This window comes from Carettochelys insculpta, chromosome 5 (genome assembly GCF_033958435.1).
Source record: "Carettochelys insculpta isolate YL-2023 chromosome 5, ASM3395843v1, whole genome shotgun sequence".
In the NCBI taxonomy this organism is placed as follows: domain Eukaryota; kingdom Metazoa; phylum Chordata; order Testudines; family Carettochelyidae; genus Carettochelys; species Carettochelys insculpta.
The window spans coordinates 81,921,399-81,947,238 of record NC_134141.1 but is presented as its reverse complement, the minus strand read 5'-3'; the positions used below and the strand labels follow the sequence as shown (position 1 = coordinate 81,947,238).

The 25,840-nt window shown below is 42.0% G+C and overlaps 1 protein-coding gene across 1 annotated transcript in view; it reads left to right on the top strand.

The window, feature by feature from the left end:
• Nucleotides 1-25,620, top strand: part of CKMT2 (creatine kinase, mitochondrial 2) — a 40,727-nt gene extending 15,107 nt beyond the window's left edge. Inside the window, exons 2-10 of the mRNA XM_074995385.1 lie at nt 1,669-1,841; nt 5,594-5,792; nt 8,597-8,692; nt 10,136-10,357; nt 14,087-14,172; nt 16,623-16,746; nt 18,807-18,941; nt 21,485-21,610; nt 25,368-25,620. Of these exons, the coding sequence (XP_074851486.1) occupies nt 1,690-1,841; nt 5,594-5,792; nt 8,597-8,692; nt 10,136-10,357; nt 14,087-14,172; nt 16,623-16,746; nt 18,807-18,941; nt 21,485-21,610; nt 25,368-25,487 (1,260 nt within the window). The 5' untranslated portion in view covers nt 1,669-1,689 and the 3' untranslated portion in view covers nt 25,488-25,620. The remainder of the gene's footprint in view (nt 1-1,668; nt 1,842-5,593; nt 5,793-8,596; nt 8,693-10,135; nt 10,358-14,086; nt 14,173-16,622; nt 16,747-18,806; nt 18,942-21,484; nt 21,611-25,367) is intronic.
• The last annotated feature ends 220 nt before the right edge of the window (nt 25,621-25,840 follow it).

Here is a 25,840-nt window from a genome sequence, read left to right as displayed (position 1 = left end):
GTCATTCCTAGACAGTCTCTCCCCATTCTGTGTGTGTGAAACTGATTGTTCCTTCCCAAGTGGAGCACTTTGCATTTGTCCTTATTAAACTTCATCCTGTTTACCTCAGACCATTTCTCCAATTTATCCAGATCATTTTGAATTATGACCCTATCCTCCAAAGCAGTTGCAGCCCCTTCCAGCTTGGTATCATCTGCAAACATAACTCACGTACTTTCTATGCCAATATCTAAATTGTTGAAGATATTGAACAGAACTGGTCCTAAAACAGACTCCTGCAGAACTCCAGCAGGATTGAGAACCATTAAGAACTACTCTCTGAGTACGGCTATCCAGCCAGTTATGCACCCACCTTATAGTAGCCTCATCTCAATTGTATTTGCCTAATTTATTGATAAGAATATCATGTGAGACTGTATCAAATGCTTTACTAAAGTCTAGGTATGCCACATCTACCGCTTCTCCCCTATCCACAAGGCTCATTATCCTAGCAAAGAAAGCTATCAGATTGCTTTGACATGATTTGTTCTTTACAAATCCATGCTGGCTGTTCCCTATCACCTTACCACCTTCCAAGTGCTTGCAGATGATTTCTTTAACTACCTGCTCCATTATCTTTCCTGGCACAGAAGTTAAGCTGACTGGCCTGTAGTTTCCTGGGTTATTCTTATTCCCCTTTTTATAGATAGGCACTATATTTGCCCTTTTCCAGTCTTCTGGAATCTCTCCTGTCTCCCATGATTTTCCAAAGATGATAGATAAAGGCTCAGATACCTCTTCTATCAGCTCCTTGAGTATTCTACATAAATGATAATAATTAATAATGTTCCAAATAGTATCTAAACCTCCTTAATATTTCAATCTCATTTTCAGTTACATATTATTTGGGGCGTTTTGTTTGCTATGTCTGTCTTCAAGGTTTTTATCTTCCCATGTGTCATGAACAAATATCTCCATGTATCTGTTTTACTGGTATGAAGCAAGCTAAAAAGTGTATTTTGACTCTAAAAGCTTCAAAACAGTTAACACAGAGGAGCGAGGGTGTGGTTTAGAATGTTGTGTTTGATATTGCACTGAACAGATCCAATTGTTTTTCAAGTCTAGCGAAGGTTCATATACAGCACTAGAGTAAATGCTCCCAATCCTTCCTACAGGCACTACTGCAATACACACAAAGAATAATAATAATAAACTGCCTTTTTATTGAGTTACTGTAGGTTTCTGTTGTGAAAGTGAGGATTTATTTGGCATGTTCAGCATAAAATCATGGAATACTAGAACTGGAAGGGACCTCAAGAGGTCATCAAGTCCAGTCCCCTACCCTCATGGCAGGACCAAGGACCAGCTAGATAATCCCCATTGGGTATTTATCTAACCAGTTCTTAAATATCTCCAATGATGGAAATTCTACAACCACACTAGATTCTACAACCACACTAGACAATTTATTGCAGTGCTTAACCGCCCTGACAGTTAGGAATTGTTTCCTAATGTCCAATCTAAACTGCCCTTGCTGCAATTTAGGCCCACTGCTCCTTATCCTATTTTCCAAAGCTAAGGAGAATAATTTATCTCCCTCTTCTTTGTAATACTCTTTGAGGCATATAGGACTTTAAGTTCAAACAGCCACCAAGTATGACTTCTCATATGGAGCATTTTACCTTCTAGAATCATTAACACAGAAGAAGAATGACAAGCACATTTTCTCGTCTCCTGGCTGGCCGCAAAACTGCTGTGCTCTTTGCGACAGTTAGCACAGGAGCCTTAACCACTGGATACTTATTGAATAATCAGAATGTGAGAGCAGGATCTCATGAAAGACGAAAACTTTTTCCTCCGAGGTAAGCCCTTTGGATCAAACCTTCAGCTAAGCAGTGCCCAGCTTCTGTAGCTGCTGAAGTTATCATAAGCAAACTATGACACTGATGCATGTGGAAAATGAGACACTCAGGATGGGAGGCTCCTTGTAAGCTGAAAATCCAGGTGCTCTAGTAACTCTGGTTTTAGAGAAATTCAAAATAGCATGAACAATAGCCTTCAAAACCAGGAAGTGCAGATGGCTGAAAATATAAAACAAACAAACAAACAAAAAACAGAACTCCTATCTGCCCGCCACAAAGGTTGTGAAACTTCAAAGAAAGTTCAGTTTTGGTTTGCATTTCAGGCAAAGGTTCAGGTTTGTTCGAATTAACTTCTGTCATTTAATTCCTAGCAATAACTTTTGGCTAACATTGTAGACACTGCCAAAGGGAAGCTCCTTATTTACAAATGATAAGGTGCTGGTATAGTGGTTTTCTTCTCCCTCTTGGGTCTGCTGGAATCCAGTCTGCCTCACTACATTTCAGGGCATCACCTGTCATGGTGACTTAGTGATGCAGCGAGAGTAAGCAACTCAGGATTATAGTCAGGGACTGAGAAACAAACACAGTTCAGTAGTGATGAGACTATAGCTTGAGCCTGGGTTCCAGGCCAAGGAGCAAATGCAGGTATCTGGGCCCTCAGGCAGAGCATGGTAATGAGTCTGTGTTCAAGACCAAACAGCAAGGCAGTTAAATAACCCAGGGCCTCAAACAGGTTTCAGAACCGATCTACCACAACTGGAAGGGACTTGGAGAGGTCATCAAGTCCAGCCCCCTGCACTTACAGCAGGACCTATCACCATCCCTGACATTTTTTTTAATTTTAAAAATCCATTTGCCCCAGATCCCTAAATGGCCCCCCTCAAAGAGGGAGCTCACAACACTGGGTTTAGCAGGCAAATGCTCACAACACTAAGCCATCTCCCTCCTCAGCTGAGCAAGCCCTCCCCTACGGTCTATGGCTCGGCCCATGTTCAGTGCCAAGCTGCAAAGGGTTCAAGCATACTGGCTTTGGCAGGTGGCTGACAAGCACTGGCTCTTTGGTCTGGGGTGGGGAGACAGACATCCCTGGGTTCGGGTGGAAAGGAGCTCAGGCCCACGCACTCCATTCTATTCCAGCTAAGGGCCTTAACGGTGGCAGTGGGATTTGCCACTAGGTCAGCAGGGACCTCAACACACTGATCTAAACTCAGGCAATGCTCCACCCAGACTGCAGTTAGCTGCCCACAAGCCACTTCCCGTCTCCCCGTGGGTTGTACCTGGTTTTGTAGAGGGTCGTCCAGGTAGAAGGCCTGAGAAGGCTGGTGACTCCTTTGACAGCAGGTCAGCATAAAGCTTTGGCCAATCTTTAGCTTCACAGGGGCCAGCAGCAGTCTCTCAGCTCTGGAACATGCAGGAGGCATCTCACTCCTTCAGCCACTACCACCCCACCCAGCTGTCACACCCTCCTTTCATATCTCCTGTCCTGCCCACTGACTTCTGTGGGGAGGGGTGCTTCTGGCCTGGCTCCATCCACCAGAGATCAGTGAGGGGTTCCTTCCTCCTTTAGGATGTGTGAGAGTTCACTCCGCCTCACAAAAGTTGGAGACAGTAAATATATGTGTAACACCAACAGACCTGGGTCGCTGGCACTAGGAATAGAACCTGCAAGTCTAGGGTCTAAAGCCCTGTACTTTACCACATGAGCTAAAGGCCAGGGGGCTTACAGCTGAGGCTGCAGAGGAGAGACTTCACTCACTCCAGATGAGGTCTCAGCACCTCTGGGTACTACATATGGAAGCAGGGGCAACTGGTGAACGGGACACTGGGGGCCACTGGCCAGACAACTTCTCCCCCAGCCCCAGAAAGGGCCAGGACAACCCCTACTCCACCACAGACCCCGCCTCTTCCTGCCTCTGCTCTGCCCCCACCTCACCACTCCCCACCTTCCCTGGGCGATGCAATCCAAGTTGACTAGCAGGGCAGTGGAGGTCCAGCCTCCTCACACTCAGCAGCAGCTCCAGCTGGCTCTGCTCCCCTGGCCATATGGCTCCACTTCTGAACAGTGAGTGCAGGGCTGGTCCTGCCACCCCTCCCGCTCCCCTTGGAGCAACATGTCTGGGAGAAAAGAGCGAGCTAGGGCTGCATTGTTCCACTCCTCTGCCACTGCTGGTGAGTGCGGCAGGGCCAGATCCTGCTGTGGGTGCCAGGCCCCCTCGCTAGTTCTCCTGGTCACCAGTAACTGTGCCCCTGCCAGCTGCTGACCAGCCCCCCTGCCCTAGGGCACTTGGAGGGCATGTGCCTCTTGATCTCCCACAAGTCACCTATGCATGGCAGGGACACAGCTGCTTTCCCTCAAATACTCCCACGGCAGCTTTAAACCGAGCGACTGAGCACAGAAGCACTGAGATGAATAGGCTGAAGCCACGGGACTTGTACGCGCTTGCATTTGGCCTATTTGTGAAAAACGACAATATGGGCCAGTTTCCAATCCCTTATTCATGCTGCATTGTACCGCCTTTCACAAAGAGGCCCATTGGTGTTGCAGGGATTCCTACTGGAGCAAGGTGCTACTAAAGCAGGGTACGACTCACTGAAAAGCACCCTTACCAGTGCGTTATCAAACAACTTAGCAATGTCATCACAAATGGCACTTAGCAATTTAGCCCTTGGAGCAAGCAATCATATTTGCACCCTGCCCCCCCCCACATTTTTTTCCTTTAATTTCTCTACCCACAAGGCTATGTGCCATGGATAGCTGCCCATTCACAGGGCCCTGGTTGCGAACCTGCTGCTTCCTGTGCTACAAGCTGAAAATTTTTTTTTAACTTATGGATTATAGTACAGGTTGTACCACCCTGGTCCAGCACGCTTGGGACCTAAGTGATCCCAGATGAGGGAATTTGTTGGCTCAAGGGTAGGCAGGCCTCAGCAGGCCACTGCCCTGCTCCCTGCCCTCAGGCTGCCATGCGGGCGGCTCTGGTCCTGGTTGGGCCTCCCTGATGTGAGGCTGCTGGGGGGGGCGCTCCTCTCCTGTCCTGACAGCTGGGCTCCCCACAATGCGGTTGCCAGCAGATGGCCACTCCATGTCCCCAGCTTGTCTCTCCACAGAAGGGCTGTCGGTTGAGCTTCCTGATCTTTGCCCTGTGGGCTACAGATATTGCTAGCCCAGAGAATGCCAACCCAGAGAGGTTCAACTTCTACCATACAGCTTTCTTTAAATAATGAGATAATGAAAACACCTCAGAACTACTATGAAAGGGCTGCTTTCTTTTCTGCTGGTGTAAATCAGAGCAGCCAAACACAACTCTCCAAAGTGACACTGACTTAGTGACACTAGCTGAGGATCTGGCCCAATAACTCATACCTCAAATTTTATCAAAAGTCCAACCAAATTAATTCAGAACATTCCTCCTATCTGTGTTAGTGCTTCCACTTCCATTTAACATATCTTTATATATTGCCAACGTAATTGGCAGCCAGTGCAGACCTAGGAGGGAAAAAGTTAAGCACTTGTATGAGCCAAGAACCTGGCAGCCTTTTAAACTATCTGCTGTTTAACCTCAGACTTCTTGATACGCTGTAGAGACTGTGTGGTTGGATGACACAATTTTAGTTCATGAGCGGGAAACAAGTAGACCAAGTAATCACTTTTTGTCCCCATTCCCTCTGATATGTTTGTAACCTGGCCAAAAGAACCAAGACGTACAGTTTAAGGTGACCTTGTTAATGTGTTTGTCTTTTTCACCCCTCAGTGCAGACTATCCTGATCTCCGCAAACATAACAACTGCATGGCTGACTGTCTCACACCAGCAATATATGCTAAATTAAGGGACAAGATGACTCCAAACGGTTATACCTTGGACCAGTGTATCCAAACTGGTGTTGACAATCCCGGCCATCCTTTCATTAAAACTGTGGGCATGGTCGCTGGTGATGAAGAGTCTTACGAGGTGAAATATTTTTATTACACTGCAGTGTTTAACATGCATTATACCTCATGAGAACTTGTTAGGATAGCATAGGTCTTTCATGAGAAGTTCACATTTAAGGTAAATAGCACACCAGAGTGTGTATAACTCACAGACCATATGGGTAATACTGGTGTTTTCACAGCAGGAGGTACAATGAACAGAAAACATCATTAAAAGAGCCATCTATAATGTTATCAAGGGTAATGAAGCGTGGGCTCACAGGAACAATATTTTATTTGCTTGCAATAGCTGCAGTCCCTCCTGCTGTTAAATTCAGTTTGTGGCAGGACTGTGGAAACAAGTCACCAAACTGAAATGATGTGGAAATTCTATTGTGAAAAACAAACATGATAGAAGTGAGAAGAAATTTGCTTCTGAAATATATGGGATGCCTGACAGCTGGGTGTTAAGGCCTTAGGGGCAAGACAAAGACCCAAAATAGAAAACTAGATTAAGTTAGATAAGCTTTTTAAAATTCTGAAAGAAATAGAAAGAACTGGTCTATGTTAAAACACCTTTCCAGATATTTGAAGCTACAGCCAATGGGCCCCTGCCTATATTACACTAAATTTTTTATTATTCATTCTTTGTATCATAACAACCAAAATCAAATGCTGGGCTACTAATGGCAGTGTTATGATACAAGTGATTCTGCTCCACTGGGGTGGGAGCTGTGACTGAGGCCTGAGGTTACGTGTTTAGGTCATAGTTAGCTGTTAGGTCAATTTTATAATGAATGAGTCACTACTACCAAGTCCCATTGGGTGACTTTAAGGGCATTTGAAGTCGATTTCTGTACCTTTTCTTGACAAAAGGAGACGTGCTAAATTCAACCTTACATGGTCAATGTTGAGATAGTGCAGCTGCAGCGCTGATAAAGTCAACATTCTTGGCTTCTGGGAGGTGTCCCATAGTGATCCAGTATGCCTGCTCTGGCCAGGACCGTCAGCACTGCTGCAGTCCCTGTTTGGCCAGTGTAGAAAGCCCAGCAGCTCACTTCAGCAGCACATCTGATCATGAATGTCCCTGGTCGCAAACAAGCTTCAGCTTGCAGTGTGCAGGAGATCCTGGAGCTCATTGCTGTGGGGGGAGAAGAATCTGTGGAGGCAGAACTCAAGCTGCAGACGAAATGTTGATATCTATGCCAAAATTGCACAGGCCACAGTTGAAAAAGGACACAGCAGGGGCATCCAGCAGAGCTGCATGAACATAAAGGATCTCAGGCAAGCATACTAGAAGACAAAGGAATCAGGTGGTTGGTTCAGGTCAGAGCCTCAGACATGCCATGTCTATGAGCAGCTGGATGGGGTTCTAGGTAGGAACCAAACCACTGTCCCAAAACTGTCTGTGGATACTTCTCAAGTGACCCTTTAGGCAGCCATGGCTGGCTTATTTTGGTGTTGGTAAACCTCATTGTGGCTGCGTCTACATTAGCCCTCTCCTTTCAGAAGGGGCATGACAATGAGGGTTTTCAAAAGATGCTAATGAGGCACTGCTATGAATATGCAGTGCCTCATTAGCATAATGGCTGCTGCATGCAATTCAAAAGTGCTGCTTTTGAAACGCATGCTGTCCGTGTAGCCGGGAGACTTTCAAAAGGACCCCCTGACTTCGAAAGACCCATCTTCCCATTTGGTTTTTGGGACGGAGGGGCTTTTGAAATTGGGGGGGGTCCTTTTGAAAGGCCCACATCCCAAAACCAAATGGGAAGAAGGTGCTTTTGAAGTCAGAGGGTCCTTTTGAAAAGCTCCCAGCTACATGGGCAGTATGTGTTTCAAAAGTGGCACTTTTGAATTGTGCACAGCCATCTTTATGCTAATGAGGCACTGAATATTCATGGGAGGCCTCATTAACTTCTTCCAAAACCCTCATTAACATGCCCCCTCCAAAAGGGTAGTGGGGGGGCTAGTGTAGACATGACCTCTGTGAGGAATAGGGCCTACTTTGAAATAGCAATTTCAAAATCTGTGCTGTACAGGGAATAGAGCCTATTTTGAAGTGTCATAGTGCATCAAATGGCTCCATTGGAAATAGGCTATATAGCTACATCTATACTTGCATTCCTCTTTCAAAAGAGGAATGCACATAAGGGCAATTGAAAATGCAAATGAGGCACTGATTTACATACCTCATGCTTCATTTGCATAATCTCTTTTCAGATGAGATTCTTTTGAAAGAAAGAAAGCAGTGTAGACAGGGCTCTTTCAAAAACAAACCTCATCCTAGTTTGTTTCAGGAAAAAGGGTTCTTTTAAAGATGGGGTTTATTTTTGAAAGAGCCCCATCCACACTGCTTTTTTCTTAAAGACTCTTTTCCGAAAAGAGATTATGCAAATGAAGCACAAGGTATGTAAATCAGTGCCTCATTTGCATTCTTTTGAAAGAGGAATGCAAGTGTAGATGTAACCTACGTGTGTAGATGTTGTATTTGGAAATAGCTATTTCAAAGTGCATTTTTGTGTGTAGCAGCGTTATTTTGAAATCAGCTATTCTGTACTAGCTCTTCCCAAACAACTTATTTCAAAATAAGGCTGCTGTGTAGACATACCCCACGACACACTCCTAGAAGGCTTAGCACCACAGGGGACTGAACCCAGGACTTACTGATCAAAAACCATGAGCATTTCCTGACTGAGCTAAAAGACTGTTTTTTGTGTGCATGCTGACTGCAGTGGACTCAGCAGCTTGTCTGTGGTCTAGCCATACTGCATAAGCATTACAAGCACTAAGGAAAAGTATGCTAACACTATCCAATGCTGCATTAGTACTCCTTTTCCCCCATAGGTATTTGCTGAGATTTTTGACCCTGTTATTAAAGTAAGACACAATGGCTATGACCCACATGTAATGAGGCATCACACTGAACTGGATGCATCCAAGGTAGGGTCAACTTTTGAATCCTTTATCCTTCATATTCCTAGCATGAAATTATATTGTATTTCATAGTTCAAAAATGTTCCCATCACCAAAGAAAATAAGTTTAGGGGGTAACAGAACTGTAATTTTACAATGGTGAAATGTATCAGTACTCTATTCCCTCTTCCCAAGCAACTGTTTATGTACTATGTGGCACAATGCAAAAAGGATAACAAGGTTAAGTAACATCTGATTCTGTCCTGTCTCTTTTATGCAAGCCCCTATGTCCTAGGTGGCACATTAGATTTAAATCATGTGATCCTTCCCTTCTATAGTATCTGGGCAAAATGGTATCTGTTCTTTTTTTTTAATTTAAATCTTAAATTCCGTTTCTTTTTAGTCTGACCCCCAATTTTATAATGTCAACAAGGTAAAGCTTTTCGTACTGGCCAGAGTAAATGACTTGTGGAAACAGAGGTATGGATGACTGGGTAGGACACAGTTGTAGCTTTTGACATCCAACGCGTCCTGGGTAGTGCTTTGATAATGATGAGTCAGTTTTAAGGATTTTGTTCAGGATCGGTTTTTTAGTCCTCTTCCCCTCCCCCACCGACTGGGCATGGGCAGAGATGACTTCAGATGGCTTCCTGGAAGCACAGTTGCTGTCATTATTGCTCATTCATAAATTGCCGGAGGACCCCATTGAACTGAACTCTGGCGTTCTTTTCTGGTGTTCCAGTAGTTGGTTTGGGACCACTTTAATTTTTCTCCCTCTGTGCATACACTTGTGAATCCCACCTTGACGACACATGCAAGCAGGAAGCATTCCTGCCCTGCTGCTGACAGAAGGCTAAATTATGCTGAGCACTTCCATTCAGTTCTGTATAGATCTTTATACTGGCTTTAGCACCATAGGGCCTAACTGCCACTTTGACCCCACTCTAGCAAAGTGCTATGGGGCTATTCATGTACTTAAAGTTAAGCATGTGGTTAGATGTTTTGCTGGCTCCGGCTGAGACCACTGTAGGGCAGAGCCCAAAGCATGCTTACACACCAAGTTCTAAATGTATTCACTTCCCTGGGATTTTCTTTATTGTTATCTTAGTCAACAACAAATATAAGCATCATCATGGGCTTGACTGTTTCTAAGCAACTTCTGCTCTTGTTCCTAGTTCTCTCTCTTTCTGGGAGCTATTGAAATTAATGCAATAGATTTGGCTGGAGTTAAGAGGACCCACCTGGTCTATTTGCTATGTAGGTTCAGCAAAAAAGCCATCGTTCTCAAAGGAAAGTGCTAGAACCTTATACCTTGAGGCACCAATTGGTTGTATGTCAGACTACCCAAGATTAGTTGTGATCATTTGGCTGAAAAAGGATTATGAAGAGGCATCCGTTATGCAAAAAGGCACGTTTTAAAATTACTCCATGCAAAATGGAGCACTATTTTTTTAATATTTCTTTCATTAGATTACTCAAGGTCAGTTTGATGAGCAGTATGTCCTATCATCACGAGTACGTACTGGTCGCAGTATCCGGGGTCTCAGCCTTCCTCCTGCCTGCTCCAGGGCAGAGAGAAGAGAAGTGGAAAATGTTGTGGTCACTGCTTTGGCTGGGCTGAAAGGAGACCTTGCTGGAAAGTACTATAGCCTTACCAATATGTCTGAGAAGGATCAACAGCAGCTTATTGATGTAAGTACAGACTACAGTCTAGAAACTTGGAAGGTTTTCATTAACGTGTATCATTTGATCACATTTATTTTTACTCCTGTCTTTCTCTCACACACATACTTTCCTGCTTAGGTAATGAAGATACTTAGTTATAACAGTATTCCTATAGCTAATGGTCAGTTCAAATTGCTATTATAAATTCTGATAGTTTTGGCTAAAATATTGGGTTGGACTACAACTTTACGCACTAGGGCTGTATTCCAGGAGACGATTTTTGCACCCAATTAAAAATACATAAATATGACTACAGTCACTACCTTGGTTAATTGGTACCTGACATCTGGGACCTTGTGGGTCTGTTTCCTATCTGATGCAGAAATCAGTCACACAGAATCAGTATTTTTAGTGTAATGTATTTATTTACAAAATATCCACCAGCCCTGTTTTCCTGAACTGTGATAGGAACAAAGATACCAGGCAGGCAACATAAGCCCAGTCCTGCAATCACTAAAAGGAGTGACACAAGGATTTGCAAGGCGACATCATAAAGATTTTGGTCTTGGATTTTTGCTGCATTCAGATTATTTGAGATAAAGAGGTTTGCAAGTGCATTATTGGCATAACAGATAAAACCAATGGATTGAGTAAAAAGGTCTTAAAAATTCACAAGACAATCAATAATATTCTGAAGTCCTATAATATGCATTTTTACAAGCTGAAAAAAATGATTATATCTCATCAGTTGTACTTAAAGTGAATCAATCCATAATAATAACCAAAATTATGTAAAAGTAATGTAACTACTATTAATGCTACTATTTACCTAGTATCACATTCAGATTTGGTCCAAAGAGTTGCTAAATAAGCATATAGGTCACATTAGGAGAGAGAAGGGGTAAACACAATAGGAGCAGAAGTGTAGTAGTGGTCTGGTCTAATGCAGTTTCATCATTCATGTGAGATGTATAATCAAGAGATGACTATGTTAAGACCATGAACAAGGCCCTGCTCCCACAATATAATGTGACCACATGATTCCCTGCACCTTCCTGGGTTCCCTCTTCGTTTACTGGGGCTCCCTCTGAGCACCAATAGAGGCCTGACAGGTACAGGAGCCTAAAATACAAAATGGAGGAAACAGTAAAGCTTACTGACCTGTCTACCTCTTCATATTTATCCTGGACATCTTTCCTCCACACCTGGCACCACTCCCTAGATAAGTCATTGAAAAATAAAAAATGGACACAAATACCCCCCACTGTTAACAGCTTTCTAGGTTGGCTGGAGACAAATGTGAAAAGTAATATGTTTGTTGCTTGTAAAAGAGAGGAAAAAACAGTTCTGGGAGAAAAATCATTTGAATGAAATTAGGTCTTTCGGCCTGATACATCACAAGCTGTCTAACACTACAGGTGTTCAAACAGACTAGAATCTCCCTTTGAGAAAAAGAATGAATAGGTGGAACCAAAAGGTACCTAGCCACACACTGTTTTGATTTCTCCCATGATGTCCTACTCAAAAGAAATTGCTAAAGCATAGGCGTACCTTGTTTGCAGCATTGGTGCTAGACTTTTTGCTAGCTGTAAATGCCAACAAGCAGAACCGAACATGGACCTCCGTCACGTAGAACTTGAGCCTCTACCATCTGAGTCAAAAGCCAGCTTCCTATTAGCTAAAGCTGTAGAAAAAATGTCTCTCTGCAAGTGGTTTTAATGCCTAGCTGAGACCCTATACCACACCCTGAGTTACCCATTCTTCAGCCCCCCAATCTGAAAACTCTGGATATTGGAGTTTGCATTATTTACACTGACGGCTTGTTAGGCCTCAGCTGGAATACTGTGCCCAGTTTTGGTCACCAATGCATAGTAAGAATGTGGAGAAACTGGGAAGGATCCAGAGGCAAGTAACAAAGATGATCAAAGTCTGAAGGAACTGGGTATATTTAGTTTAGGAAAGCGGCATTGGGGAGAAGACATGATAGCAGTCTTCAGAGACATGAAAGGCTACCACAAAAAATAGATGGTAAAAAGTTGTTCACTCTTGATGGAGGGCAGGACAAGAAGCAACGGGCTCATACTCCAGCACAGCAGACTGAGATTAAATCTCAGGAAAAAACTTCCTAACTATAGGACAATGGACCAGTCTGCCTTAGGAAGTGGTGGAAACTCCTTCACTGATGGTTTTCAGAAGGAAGCTGGATAGCCATCTGTCTTGGATGTTTAGACCAGCATTTCTCATATGCATCTTCTAACCATTTTTTAACTTTTTTATGGCCAGGATAGCTGGCAAAGCATGGATGGAAATTGGCAGTGGGCAGAAAAAGTATCAGAACCTTCTTTTAGCACCCCAATCTTGCAGTGCCCCATGTTGGTGTTTGGTATGGTGGGGGCACCATCAATAATTGCACTGTGCAGCCTCCTTGGGGGGCTCTGACCAAAGCCTTGGAAGACACACAGGGCTGGTACCATAAGTGGCTCTTCTCAGTGGAGGCAGCTGCAGTGTTTGATTGCTGCCCTCTATCTTGGTAGGAGGTTACACTAGATGACCCTTGCAGGCCTATGATTCTAACTTCCTGTGGGATGTCTTTTCTATATTTTGTGGTGGTACCCACCCTATATTCTGGGGAGACTGACTTCATGTACACAATTGGGACTATTGACTGGCAGTTGGAAAAGGTGTGTGCTCTTTTAAGGACTAGATAGCCAAGGAGTGACGTTCTACTGCAGACTAGATCAACATGCAGATGCTGATCCATGCCCCTGCCACTCCAAATGCACACACAAGGGACTGCAAGAGAGGAGGGGACATTGCAGGTCCATTTTGGTGGAGCAAAAGCTCTTTTACCTGAACCAGGCAGAGCAGCACCAACCATGCTCCCCATGAAAGTGGGAAATACTAGGTTTTCTCAGGATCCACTATAGGCACTGGGCTAGTCGCTCCTTTCTCAGGGCTCTGGGGAGGAATTTTCTCCTCATGGTGAGATTGGTCATGGCAAAGTGTTCTTGTTTTTTTTTTTTCAATCTTCCCTGGAATGGATTTAGGGGTATTTAGTTGGATGAACATGAAACAGGAGTCAGGCTGTGATGTTACAACTTATCATGCAAACGTGGGGCAGGTACTTTGTAAGTGAGAGATACAGTGATTGGATAAAATGAATTGATAAGGATTTAATGATGGTATTCTTTAAAGGAGTAGCAACCAGGTTTGGGGGCTCCTGTGACTGGTATAGCAGAAAGCCAACCTGCCTCTGTGTTTTATAGCCCACCTTAAATCTTAATTGATGTGTCCCCAGCAGCAGGTTGGCTGGGAACTAGGATGGATAGAGGGGAGAGCTGACAGGAGCCCCCATGGGTATATATTGAAATCATTATGGAAATATCTTCACTGTGCAATTTTATTTGCCAGGTACTCACAGACATTTAAGAATATATGTTGCAGCTTAATTAAACCATATCCATTCTCTTCTGTCCTCCTTTCAGCATAGCTAGACAATTCTCCTTTATCACATCCAGCCAAAAATTAGCAGCTGTGAGAACTGGTATCAACCAAGCCTCCATCCCTAGAAACACACCTGAGTAAAACGCTTTCAATCTGCATCCAAGGAGCTTCAGCTTAATGCAATTTATTTGTGTATCAGTGACTTTCCTGGCAGTGTGAAATGTGCAGAAACCCATTACTTCCCTGAATTCAGTTGTGCCTCTCTCTCTCTCTCTCTCTCTCTCTCTCCCTCTCTCACGTTTTGGCTTTCAGGACCATTTTCTCTTTGACAAGCCAGTGTCCCCTTTGCTAACGTGTGCTGGGATGGCACGTGACTGGCCTGATGCTAGAGGAATCTGGTATGGCATGTGAAGTGTGGAAGTTTGTATCATGTGCAAGTGATTTTATTACAGCACTCTTCTTGCTTGTGCTAATTCTGCAGCTGCCTTTCCCTGATACTGACTGCATTCTTAGCTAATTTTAAAATTTATTCATTTTTCACAAAATATAGAAAGTGATAAACAATATAATGCATAAAAATTCCACTAATGCAATGATCATTATTATCAGCAGTAACACAAGGAAATGTCAATAAGACTATTGTTTTAACATTTTAGCTTCTGCTTCATAAATAAAAATTTAGCATAAGAAAGAGCAAATGACCATAACATCAGTGGATCCAATTTTGTTGCTGATGTAATGTTAGGGTTTTATTAGACCCGTGACGAGGAATTCTTTCACACATTCAGAATAAATTGAAGTGGCATTAGATTTCAGGTTTTTATCATTATGTGTTTTGCTACTTAATGAGCACATCCATATCCAGGATTTCTTGAGATTTGTCGGAAGATGTAATTCATAGACTTCTAAAGTGAGGCAGATCTTTGTGAGGAAAAAATTTGCATATGTTGCTTCACTGCAAAAGTTTCTGTAAATTGTGTCAAGAAAAAATTGAACAGAAGATGTTTGACAGCGACTCTAGAATATACTGTGAATAGCCAACCCAACTTTAAGTAGAACCCGTGGAACCTTGTCCAAACCCCACCTTCATTACTTGAGAGTCTTTGATTTCAGTGGACACTGGACTAGGCTTCTGGTGCCCAGAACAAAATCTTAAACAGATTTTGCTAGAAGAAACCTAAAAGTAAAGAAAGGGTGCATGGATTATTGTGAACTGAACAGATCACACTCAAATAATGCATGGTTCTCCAATGCATCGCCTAAATAAACCAGTTCTGTGTTTGCAGATGTTGCATGTGAAATATAATTTATACCGCATGGGTGTGTCTACACTAGGAACTAACTTCAAAGTTAACTTTGAAGTTAGGTGCTACTTCAAAGTAGTCTGCAGAGAGTCTACACTTGCTTTCCCTTACTTCAAAGTTAACTTTTTCCCCAACTTCAAAGTCCTTATTCCATTCCTGGGAATGGAGTAGTGCCCAACTTCAAAGTTTAACTTCAAAGTAGGGTGTGTGTAGACGCTTAACTTTGAAGTCTGTTACTTCAAAGCTGTACTTTGAAGTAAACAACTTTGAAGTTATTTTTGTAGTCACGGCCCATGTGAAGTATACCTTGCTGTAACTGGAAAGTGACACTGTGAGCCACAATTATGAAACTTGGTCTCTTCTTGCATCACAATTTATAGATACAAATAATTGTAGGCAAAGTTATCTGTAAGGACAATTTAGCCAAAGGATGAAATCCTGGCCCCAGTGAAGTCATTGGCAAAACTCCAGTGACTTCAATAGGGTTGGGATTTCACCAGGGTGGGATTTTCAAAAGCACTCAACAGTGGCTTCCCTACTCTCCTTGCAGTCAGCGATACAACTCCCTTTCTAATCAATGGGAGCTAAGCTAGGCCAGCACTAATCCCTTGTGAAAATCACATCCTAAATAACGGATTGCAATGGGAAAGCAGTTACTTGGACATTTAAGTCTAATTTCACCTATAAATAATGGCCAGGGCACATTTTCACCTGCAATTATTTGTATCTGCAAATTTCAAGTACAGAAAAAAGAGGCCCATCAAAAGCCAGGCTGAAAGTCAAGCCTCTATATATTATTCTTACTTTTGGTATGAACAAACTTCAATATATTGGTCACGATTTATCTGATTCAGAGAGACTAATCCCAAGGCAGAGAAAATGGAGAAAAGCACACAAAAGTGATCCCAATTCCTCTTGTCACTTTAAAAGCATGGCCATGACTGATCAATTTGAAGAAAAAGTGGATACCTTGTCTCCAGGCACTTTATCTTGAAAGACAAGTCAGCATCTTTAATTAATGTACTGTCTTGAAGCAACACTTAGCTGCCTTCTCCCAACGCATAATTTAATTTATATGCCCGTCCTGTGTTACCAAGTAATATAAATGGAACTGGGATTTGATTAGATGAGAATACAGTAAAATAGGGTCACATTGTCAGGCCCCAGGCAGCCTGTAAACGTAAGATTTTTCTCACCTGCTCTAAAATCAGCAAATAACTTTCCCAATGATTAAAGGTGAAGAACTTTGCTTCTCCAGTTCCTGCTTCCGCAGTGGTGTGTTCCTCCTGACATGTTCTTGTTAGAAGACAGAGTGTACTTTCTAGTGCAGCATCAATACTATGGCAATGTAATCAACAAAAAGCACCATTGTCATTATGAACCAAGGGGCCAGAAAACTTGTTACTTTGATTAGGGGAGTGAACTAGACAAAGACCTCAATATGTCTTATTCTTAACCCCAGGAAAAGAAGGATCTGAAATTAAACTGAGAATGATGAGAATTATTTCTGAAGGCTTATCCCATTTTTTTCCCCTCTCAAATAGGCATAATCATGACAAAACATTTCTGATCTGGATCAATGAAGAAGACCATACCAGAGTGATTTCTATGGAGAAAGGTGGTAATATGAAAAGGGTATTTGAAAGATTTTGCCGTGGTTTAAAAGAGGTAACAGTTCAGCCAGTTTGTTTAACTGTTAGCAAGTGGTGTGACTCCTTGATATGGGTTATACTGAATTCCCTTTCATGATTTTTAGCAAAAAAATGAAAAACACCTCAAAGCAAATTATGCCCCACTTGATAAGAAAGTAAAGACACACATTGCCATATTGGTAGCTAAAATGTACAGCCCATCAAACCCAACTGTGCTATAAGTTTTATAAAGTCTAAAAATCAACTGAAAAAGTCAGCCTTGTTTTCTAATTTCACTGGCAATAATTATTTGTAAACAAATATGAACCATCTCAAAGTGTTTGTCACCAAATGCATAGAACTAAGAATGTGAAAATGAAATTTACAGTTAGAAAAGAGAAACTGATTTCATTCATTTAATGAGAGACACACATAAAGGAGAACAAACAGTGAAAAACTGATTGGATTCTTAAAAATTCTTTGAAATTGTAACATAGGGAAATGGGATTATGTTGGTTTAAAACTGCAAATTGAAATCTGTGATTTTTAGTTTAGCAAAGTCTTTTTAAATACAGAAGTTACAACTATAGATGCTGGACTTAGGAGTTACCTATCTATTTAGGCTTTTTATTTCAAGTTTATCAGACACATAAATATGAAGAAAAAATCTACATTAAAATGCTGTGTGAAAGATATCACATATAGTACATCCAATGAGCTAGACAATCCAGCTAAGACCGGTCATCAAATCTGTCTTAACAGAGCAGGTGAGGATTCCACCCCTTTCCTTGATGCAAGGGCATAAAGAGCATGCCAGGAGTTGGACAAGAGAATAGGATATTCCACAACACTGATGCACCCCAAGTAATCGGTGGATGATGCATCGCTTTTTTGGGGGCTATTACCAATTGATATACTTGTGACTGTCTTGGTACATAGAGGTGACAGGATCAAGCCAACACAAAAAGTGACTTACAGAGGCCTTTATACCCCTCCTCTTCTATAGACCTGTTCTATCCCCAGTGTCTAGTCCATGTCCGCTTCATAGGCAGTCAGGCCACCATACAGTGTTGTACAAGCAGTTAATGCAATTCAGTGCTTAGGCATCATGGCATCATTCCTGGTTTTTATTCCCCAGCTCTACTATTGACGCTAAATCCTGCCGTCAGTGAATTTTAATGCCTGTCATTTGACACAGGCATGAAACTTTTGTTACCCTGGCACATGGCAAATAACTGAAGCCAGAAAATCAAGATATCTCTTACCAGAAGTGAGCGTGGTATTATAGACTTCTTATGTGACCTTTTGGGGAAGTCCTTTTTTGTGTCTGCATGTCAGTAAACTTATCTGCAAAACAGGGATACCACCCCTTCTGAGGGGTGGTGAGCCTTGAATAATTTATAGGCCTGATTCTTGTCTCACATCAGAGTTACACTGAAACTGCATTGAATTTGATGGACTTACTCATGAGCTGCACTAGTGTTTATCAGTGCTTTCAAATTCAAAGATTAAAAATGTAAGTATCAAGACTTGAAAAACCATAATTTTTTAAAAAAATAAATGTGGGGTCCTTTTATTTGCTCGCTGGTATTTGACCCTTTAAGGTTCATGATTTACAGCTCTTCACCACAGTCACAAAAGCTAGAAAGTTAATTGGATTTCACATGAAAGCTGAGATACCTGTTTCCAAAATTTAGGCTTTAAAAAAAATATCAAATATCAGACGATTTGCAATAAAACTCACATGAGATGACAACACTGTGCATGTGATAGGAGAATGTTTATAAAGTTCACTGAAAATATTAGATGAAAGCTGCTGGACAAATGCAAAGATTTATACCTCAACCGCAGGGTCATATACACCCTTGTTTGTTTTATATCCTTAACGGACCAAGTTCTGCCTTCACTTAGCACCTGTGCAGCTCCACTGGAGAAGAATCTGTAAATGGATTTTTGTGGATATAACTGAGGGGAGAAATTGGCATTATGTGGTTTAATATTAGAATCCAAGAAAAGCTGCAAGCATTTCAGCAATACTGTCACAAGATGAGACACTTGTACGCGGCAATTTTCTGGGTTTTTTTTTTCAACCTGCAGGTGGAAAGGTTAATTAAAGAGCGGGGCTGGGAATTCATGTGGAATGAACGCTTAGGATATATTCTGACCTGTCCTTCCAACCTGGGAACAGGATTACGTGCTGGGGTCCATGTTAAACTTCCAAAACTCGGCAAGGTATGTAAGCCATTAAAAGGGCTGTGACATGAATCAGCTCTTCATCTGATTCAAAAAGGAACAAATGGAAAAGGACAATTCATAGTATTAATGTACTTAATCTTATGTGTAACTGTGAGGCCCCCAGAGATAAACTTTGACAAATTGTGCATATTTTATCCATTAAATTACTGTATTTGTTACATGAATGAATCTTTTCACCCAACAGCCATTCAGGCAGCCTCTATGCCTATGGCATAGGAAAGTATCCATCCCTGCCAGCCTTTCTGGAGAACCTGTTGAAGTAACTGATAAAAGTATTACCGGGAGTCAATGCAATATATAATGCTAGAGTATCCAAAAAATGTGGAAGTACAAAAATCAGAGCTGTCAAGCAAATAAAAATATTAATACTATTTACTAACTTATTTGAATGCTTTCTGAAATGTATGCATTTCTATTGCAACACAGAATACAAAGTGTGTAAGCATGCACCTTGTTTTACTTATTTTGCTGTAAAAATGAAATAGTGTTTCTTTTCAATTCCCACATTACAATGCAATCTCTTTATCGTGAAAGTTGAACTTACAAATGTAGCCTTGTGTACAAAAACTGCATTTAAAATAAAACAATGTAAAATGTTAGAGCAGTGCTCTCCAAACCTTTTTACCCATGATCACTTTCTGAATTTTAGGGCAAGGCAAGATTTACCTTTCCCTGATCCCTGTCCTGTCCCTGAAGCCCTGCTCACTCACTCCGTGCCCTCTCTCTCTCTGTCTATGGCTTGCTCTCCCTGACCCTCACTTTTACCAAGTTAGGGCAGGGTGCAGTGTCTAGGAGGGGGTACGGATGCTGGCTTCAGGAGGGGGATTAGGGCTGGGATGTGGGGAGCAGGGAGGGGTATGGGGTGCTGCTGTGGAAGGGCGCTGGGAGTTGCAGTGTAGTCTCCCATTGGGCAGCACTTAATGCTGGCAACTTCAGGTCCCCAGAAGGGGCCAATGTGCCTTTGTGGTTCCAAGGTGGGGAGGCATGCTGCTCCCTCTGCTGGCACTGCCTCCTCCCATTGGACACAGGTCTCAGCCAGTGGGGGTGGTCAGTGGTTGCTGGCAGGTGCAGGGCACCCAGACTTCTGCCCTCACCCCAACAGACACAGGCCGTGCTGACTGCTTCCACGCACGAGGTCAGGGTGGGCACGGAGCCTGCTGAGTGTTGATTACAATGGATAGGTAGATGCCCCAGGATTGCTGAGTTGATTGCAATTGACTGGTTCGTGACCATGGCTTTAGAGTCTTCGAGTCCACTCAATCCTATTTCTTGTTCATCCAATTGATCAAACAAATTTGTTTACATTTGCAGGAGATAACACTGCCTGCTTCTTGTTTACCTGCCAGTTGAAAGTGAGAGCAGGGGTTCACATAACACTATTGTAGCCAGCGTTGCAAGATATTTACATGCAGATATGCTAAAGATTCAGACCTCCCCTCCTGCTTCAACCACCATTTCAGAGAACATGCACTGATGCTGCTGATAGTTTCTACTTAATAACAATCCAAACCAGGGTGGACTGATGAATGTTTATTTTTATCATCTGAGTCAGATGCCACCATCAAAACATTGATTTTCTTTTTTGGTGGTTCAGCTTCTGTAGATTTCACATGGGAGTGGTGCTCTTTTAAGACTTCTGGAAATATGTTCCACACCTCATTGCGCTCAGATTTTGGAAGACACTTCAAGTTTTTAAACATTGGGTTGAGCACTCTATCTTTAGGACTCTCACATTGGTACCTTCTTTCTATTTTGTCAAATATGCAATGATAGAGTTCTTAAAATGCATAACATGTGCTTGGTCATCTGAGACTGCAATAACATGAAGTACTTGGAAGAATGCAAGCAAAACAAAGCAAGAGGCATACAATTCTCCGCTCAGAAGCTCAGTCACAAATGTAATGCATTGTTTTTTAAGCAGCATGGAAGCTTGTCCTCTGGTTGCTGAAGCATGAAGGGGCATGCAAATATTAGCGTATCTGGCAGGTAAATACCTTGCAATGCCAGCTACAAAAGCCACGTATGAACACCTGTTCTCATTTTGGATTATGCTGTAAATCAGAAGCGGGCAGCATTATATCCTGCAAACATAAACAAACTTGGTTGTCCTAGTGAATGGCTGAACATGAACTAGGACTTAGTGGACTGAGAGGTGCTAAAGTTTTCCATGGTTTTGTTTTTGAGAGCTGATATGTAACAACAAAAAATCTACATGTATAACTTGCACTTTCAAAATAAAGAGATTATATTACAGTACGTGTATGAGAATTGAAATATACTATTACTTTTATTTTTTACAGTGCAAATAGTTGTAATAAAAATATAAAGTGAGCATTGTATATTTGTTTTGTTTTGTAATTGAAGTAAACATATTTGAAAATGTAGAAAAAAATCCGAAATATTTAATACATTTTAATTTGGATTCTATTGTTTAAGTGTAGTTAAAATGGTGATTAATTTTTTTTAAGTTAATCACGTACGTTAACTTCAGTTAATCAACAGCCCTGATCTTGTGCTAGGATCCCAGGTTTTCAAAGATTCTGGAGAACCTGAGGCTGCAGAAACGTGGCACTGGTGGCGTGGACACAGCAGCTGTGGCAGATGTGTATGATATCTCCAACTTAGACCGCATGGGCCGATCAGAGGTAATACGTTTTTCTAGTTTTAAATTTAATGAGGCAGATACTCACCTTGTGCAAATGGCCATAGTCTCAGTGGAGTCATTGACTTCAGTGGAGCTATGACCTTTTATACCAGCTTGGATTCACAGAAAGCAAAGTTACTCACATGTGTAAATGTTTGCATCACTGACCCCCCGCCAAGTCAATCAAAACACACAAGGTCATGAGAAAGGTCTAAGTATAGAAGAATGAAAAATATATTACAAAATGCTACACATATACATCAGGAATGGACAATAATCGGCTGTGGGGGGGGCATTCCAAGGTTTTGAAAAGTGGTCAAGGGATGCACTTTTCTGTGAAAGGGGTGTAGGGTCTGTGGGGTCTGGAACAGAGTTTGGGTGCAAAAGGGAGCTTGGGGTAGGGCACTGGGGAGTAGGAGAGGGTGTGGGGTCTGAGAGGGCGTTTGAGTGAAGGAGACTGTGGCCTGGAGCAGGAGATTGGGATATGGAGTCTTGGAGGGGGTATAGGAGCAGAAGAGGAGTCTGACCTGGAGTGGGAGTTTAGAAAGGGGTGTAGACAATTTGGATTGTGACGTGGGGCAAGGAAATGTGATGCAGGGTTGGGGAGTGGGTATGAGCAGGAAAGGATTCTAGCTGGGGGAGAGAGACAGGAGGGAGGACAGGGTCTGGGAGGGAATTGTGACAGAGGGGAAATGCAGAGGATTTGGGTAGTGACTTGGGGCAGAAGAAGGTGATGACCTGGTGCAGAGAGTTGAGCTCCAGAAGGAGTAGGTTGCAGATGCAGGCTTTTGCCAGGAAGCACTTACTTAGGCAGCTCCTGGTCAGCAGTCCAGTGGGACCCTCAAGCAGGCTTCCTGCCTGCCACAGCCCCAGGCCACTCAAAGTGGCCAGCTGCCGGGGCGATGTGCCTCTCAATGCCAGGCACACCCAGCTGGAAGCAGTGCACGAGATCTCCTCATTCATCCCTTGCAAGTGGCACTTGGTCCCTAGAGGCACAGGGCACCAGCAGTTGAAAACTTTGAGGTTAGATCTACGCTAGGCCAGAAAGTCGATTTCTGATTCGCAGTTCTAGCTATGCCATTAGCGTAGCTAGATTCAACATATCAGAATCTACTTTCTTACCTAGTGTAGTCATGGACTTTTCAGGCTTGCACTAATGTTCCTTACTCCACACAATAGCACGGCATACAGGAGTTGATGGCTGAGTCCAGAGAGATCGATTTTGCCGTGTCTTTACATGCATGGCAAAATTGAATCCTAGAAGATCAACCTCACCGTGGTCGATCATCTGGTAAGTATAGATTAGACCGCCAGTGACCTGGAGTTGCAGCAGGCAGGGAGCCTGACTGAGGTCCCAGTATGTAGGATGGATGCAACCCATGGGCCATACCTTTTATGCCCTGGCTATACATGTAAAGAAGTAGAAAATGTGTAACATAGATTGTATTATTTGAGTAACAGCAATTCATCATGAACTCTGTAACATTTTGAAATAATTGATTTGTGCTTTTTGCTCTAAATAAAAATCTTTACATTGCATTGTTGATTTACATAGATTTAAAAGCACATAGCTTTAAGCCTATAATTCCTTATTGGTGTGAACAGTTCAGCCAACAAGTTTGTATGGAGGGTCCAGTGAAAACCTGTAATACGTAACAGAGAATAATAGCCATCCCCTAGATTTTCTGATTCATTTCTATCCTGAAGAGCTTTCGATCTAAATAATACAAGACAAACACACACAAGAGAATAAAAATGTTTTATTATAGAATATATATTTTTCATTACATAATAAAATAGATTTCATTATGTGATAAACCTGTTTGCAGAACTGAATTATGTCCCCAGCGGCGCAACATAAAGCTGTTTGGGTTTTGTTTGGTTCAGTTAGTGGTCAATGCAAACTTAATACAAAATTATTTTCATCCTTGCAGCTGCAAAATCAGATCTCTGATTTTCCAGCACAGCTGGTCTGTAAAAACAATAAACAAACTGTAAGGCCACTGAAATGCTTTATAGTAAAGAACAAATCCCTTCAAAATCCATTATTGTTCCAATAAAGAGGCATTGGGATTTAGTCTGGGTAATCATTTTTAATGAACCAGTTGTTAAAGGTTGCTAATGAATCATTTCATGCAGATTTTTTTAAAAAATCAGTTATGTGGTTTGTTATCTGCTGTAAGGTTAATAACGCCGGGGGACCTAGAACACAGGATTTGGTAAAACTCCCCTCTCTCAGCAGCACTATGTCTATTCTTTTTCATTCTTCAATAGTTTTTAAAGAGATCACACCAATGTATTTGTTGTTTTCTGTATGGAATGGGCATTTCTGCTGCTGATTTTGGGATAAGACACTGGGTCTGATTTTGATTCCACTTACATCAGTGTTACTCAGGAGTAACCCAACTGAATTCAGTGGAGTTACACCTGGTGTAAAATCAAGATGGCTACATCTACACAACAGCGATCTTTTGCAAGAATATTTTTGGGAAGATCTCTTCTGAAAAAACTTCTTTTGAAAGAGTGTGTCCACACACAAAAAAGTGGATCAAAAAAGCAATCCACGCTTTCAATAGAGAGTATCCATATAGCCCTTCTCTGACAAAAGAACGGGCCAGGGATCAAAAAATCTGCCACTATAGGGACTGCTCTTTCAAAAAAAGGGCCCATGGAGCATCTACATGTGCTTTTTTTTTTTTTTTTGAAAGAAGCTTTTGAAAGGAGGGACTCTTCCTGATCTGGGAGCAGAAGACAGCTTCCGGCAGAAGAGCTGTGCTCTTTCAAAAGAGTGCTTTTTGTGTGTGGAAGCTCTGATTTTCTAAAAGAACTTGCAAGTGTAGATGAGGCCAATGAATTTAGAATCAGGCCTATTAGTAAAGATATGTGGATTAAGGGCTTGATATCACAGTTGTTATAAAGGTAGAACTCTTGTTAGACTCAGTGGAAGCTTTTTTTTTTTCTGCCAAGGGGCAGTTGGTCACCTGATGAGGTAGCATCAGACTACCTCATTGGCAACTGCAGAAGGACTCCATTCTGAAATCATGGTGTAAAAGAATGACTGTAAAGTAGACTGAGTGGTCCTATCCTGACAACTGATATGAGGAAGTGGGAAACACTCCTCATTCAGAACTTGAAAGATGTTTCATTACTATTCCCAAAACAACCCAGCAGTAGCTACTTTGCTCACTTTAATATCTTATTACATTGAAACAACAGTCCCAGGACTTTATAAAACCATGAGCTCGAAAGTCTAGCTTGGATTTAGTTTAATTTTATGAGGTAGAGCAGAGGTGCAGAAGACTCCAACAAAAAATCCTATAGAACTTGATAGGGATGAAACCAACAAATTTGTATGAAGGGTCCCTAAACCTGCAATCTGTAACAGAGAATAATAGCCATCCCCTAAATTTTCTGATTCATCTTGTACCATACTATAGAAGGGATGTAACTTTTTATTACATTCTACAGGCTGGTTCAAAGTCTATAGATGGGCTATAATTTTTCAATTGAATTCTACAGAAATTTTCCATAAAAACAGTCCAGCACCCTAGTAAAGTGTATGATGGAGGCCTTAAAACTTTCAAAGATATGTCTTCTAGGTAGTGGTCCATGTATGCTGGGAATTACGTAGCCAATTCTCCTCCAGCACAGACATCCTGACATATAGAAGCCGTGGGTCTACTTAGATATGCCCTGTTTGGAGCTACTAGCTCTCTTGGCAGGACTGTCCTCACTTAACAGTATATTTCCTATCTAAGGTGGAGCTTGTCCAAATTGTCATTGATGGGGTCAGTTATCTGATTGACTGTGAGAAGAAGCTGGAAAAAGGTCAAGATATTAAGGTGCCTCCACCTTTGCCTCAGTTTGGAAGGAAGTGAGACTGTTACAGATGATTAACAACTGATGTGAAACATGTCTGTTGTGCTGACAGAAAATTATGTCTGTATACGTCAGTGTATAAATAAGATCCTGACAACTTGTGAAATAAAACATTACGTAATGCCTTATGAATTATATGGACTGTCTGTTTTTAATAGATGGTTGGGTTGGCAAGAATTAGCATTCAGAAAATGACACTGTAAGAAAGACAGCCACGACCAATAAGTGGATTTTAATGAAAGATATGAACACACTCAAGTTATTTTCTAACATTATTGTCCAAGTATCGTATGATTATGTATCATCTAGTATGTGAAATATCTTTTCTACTAGTTCTACTTGGCATTATACA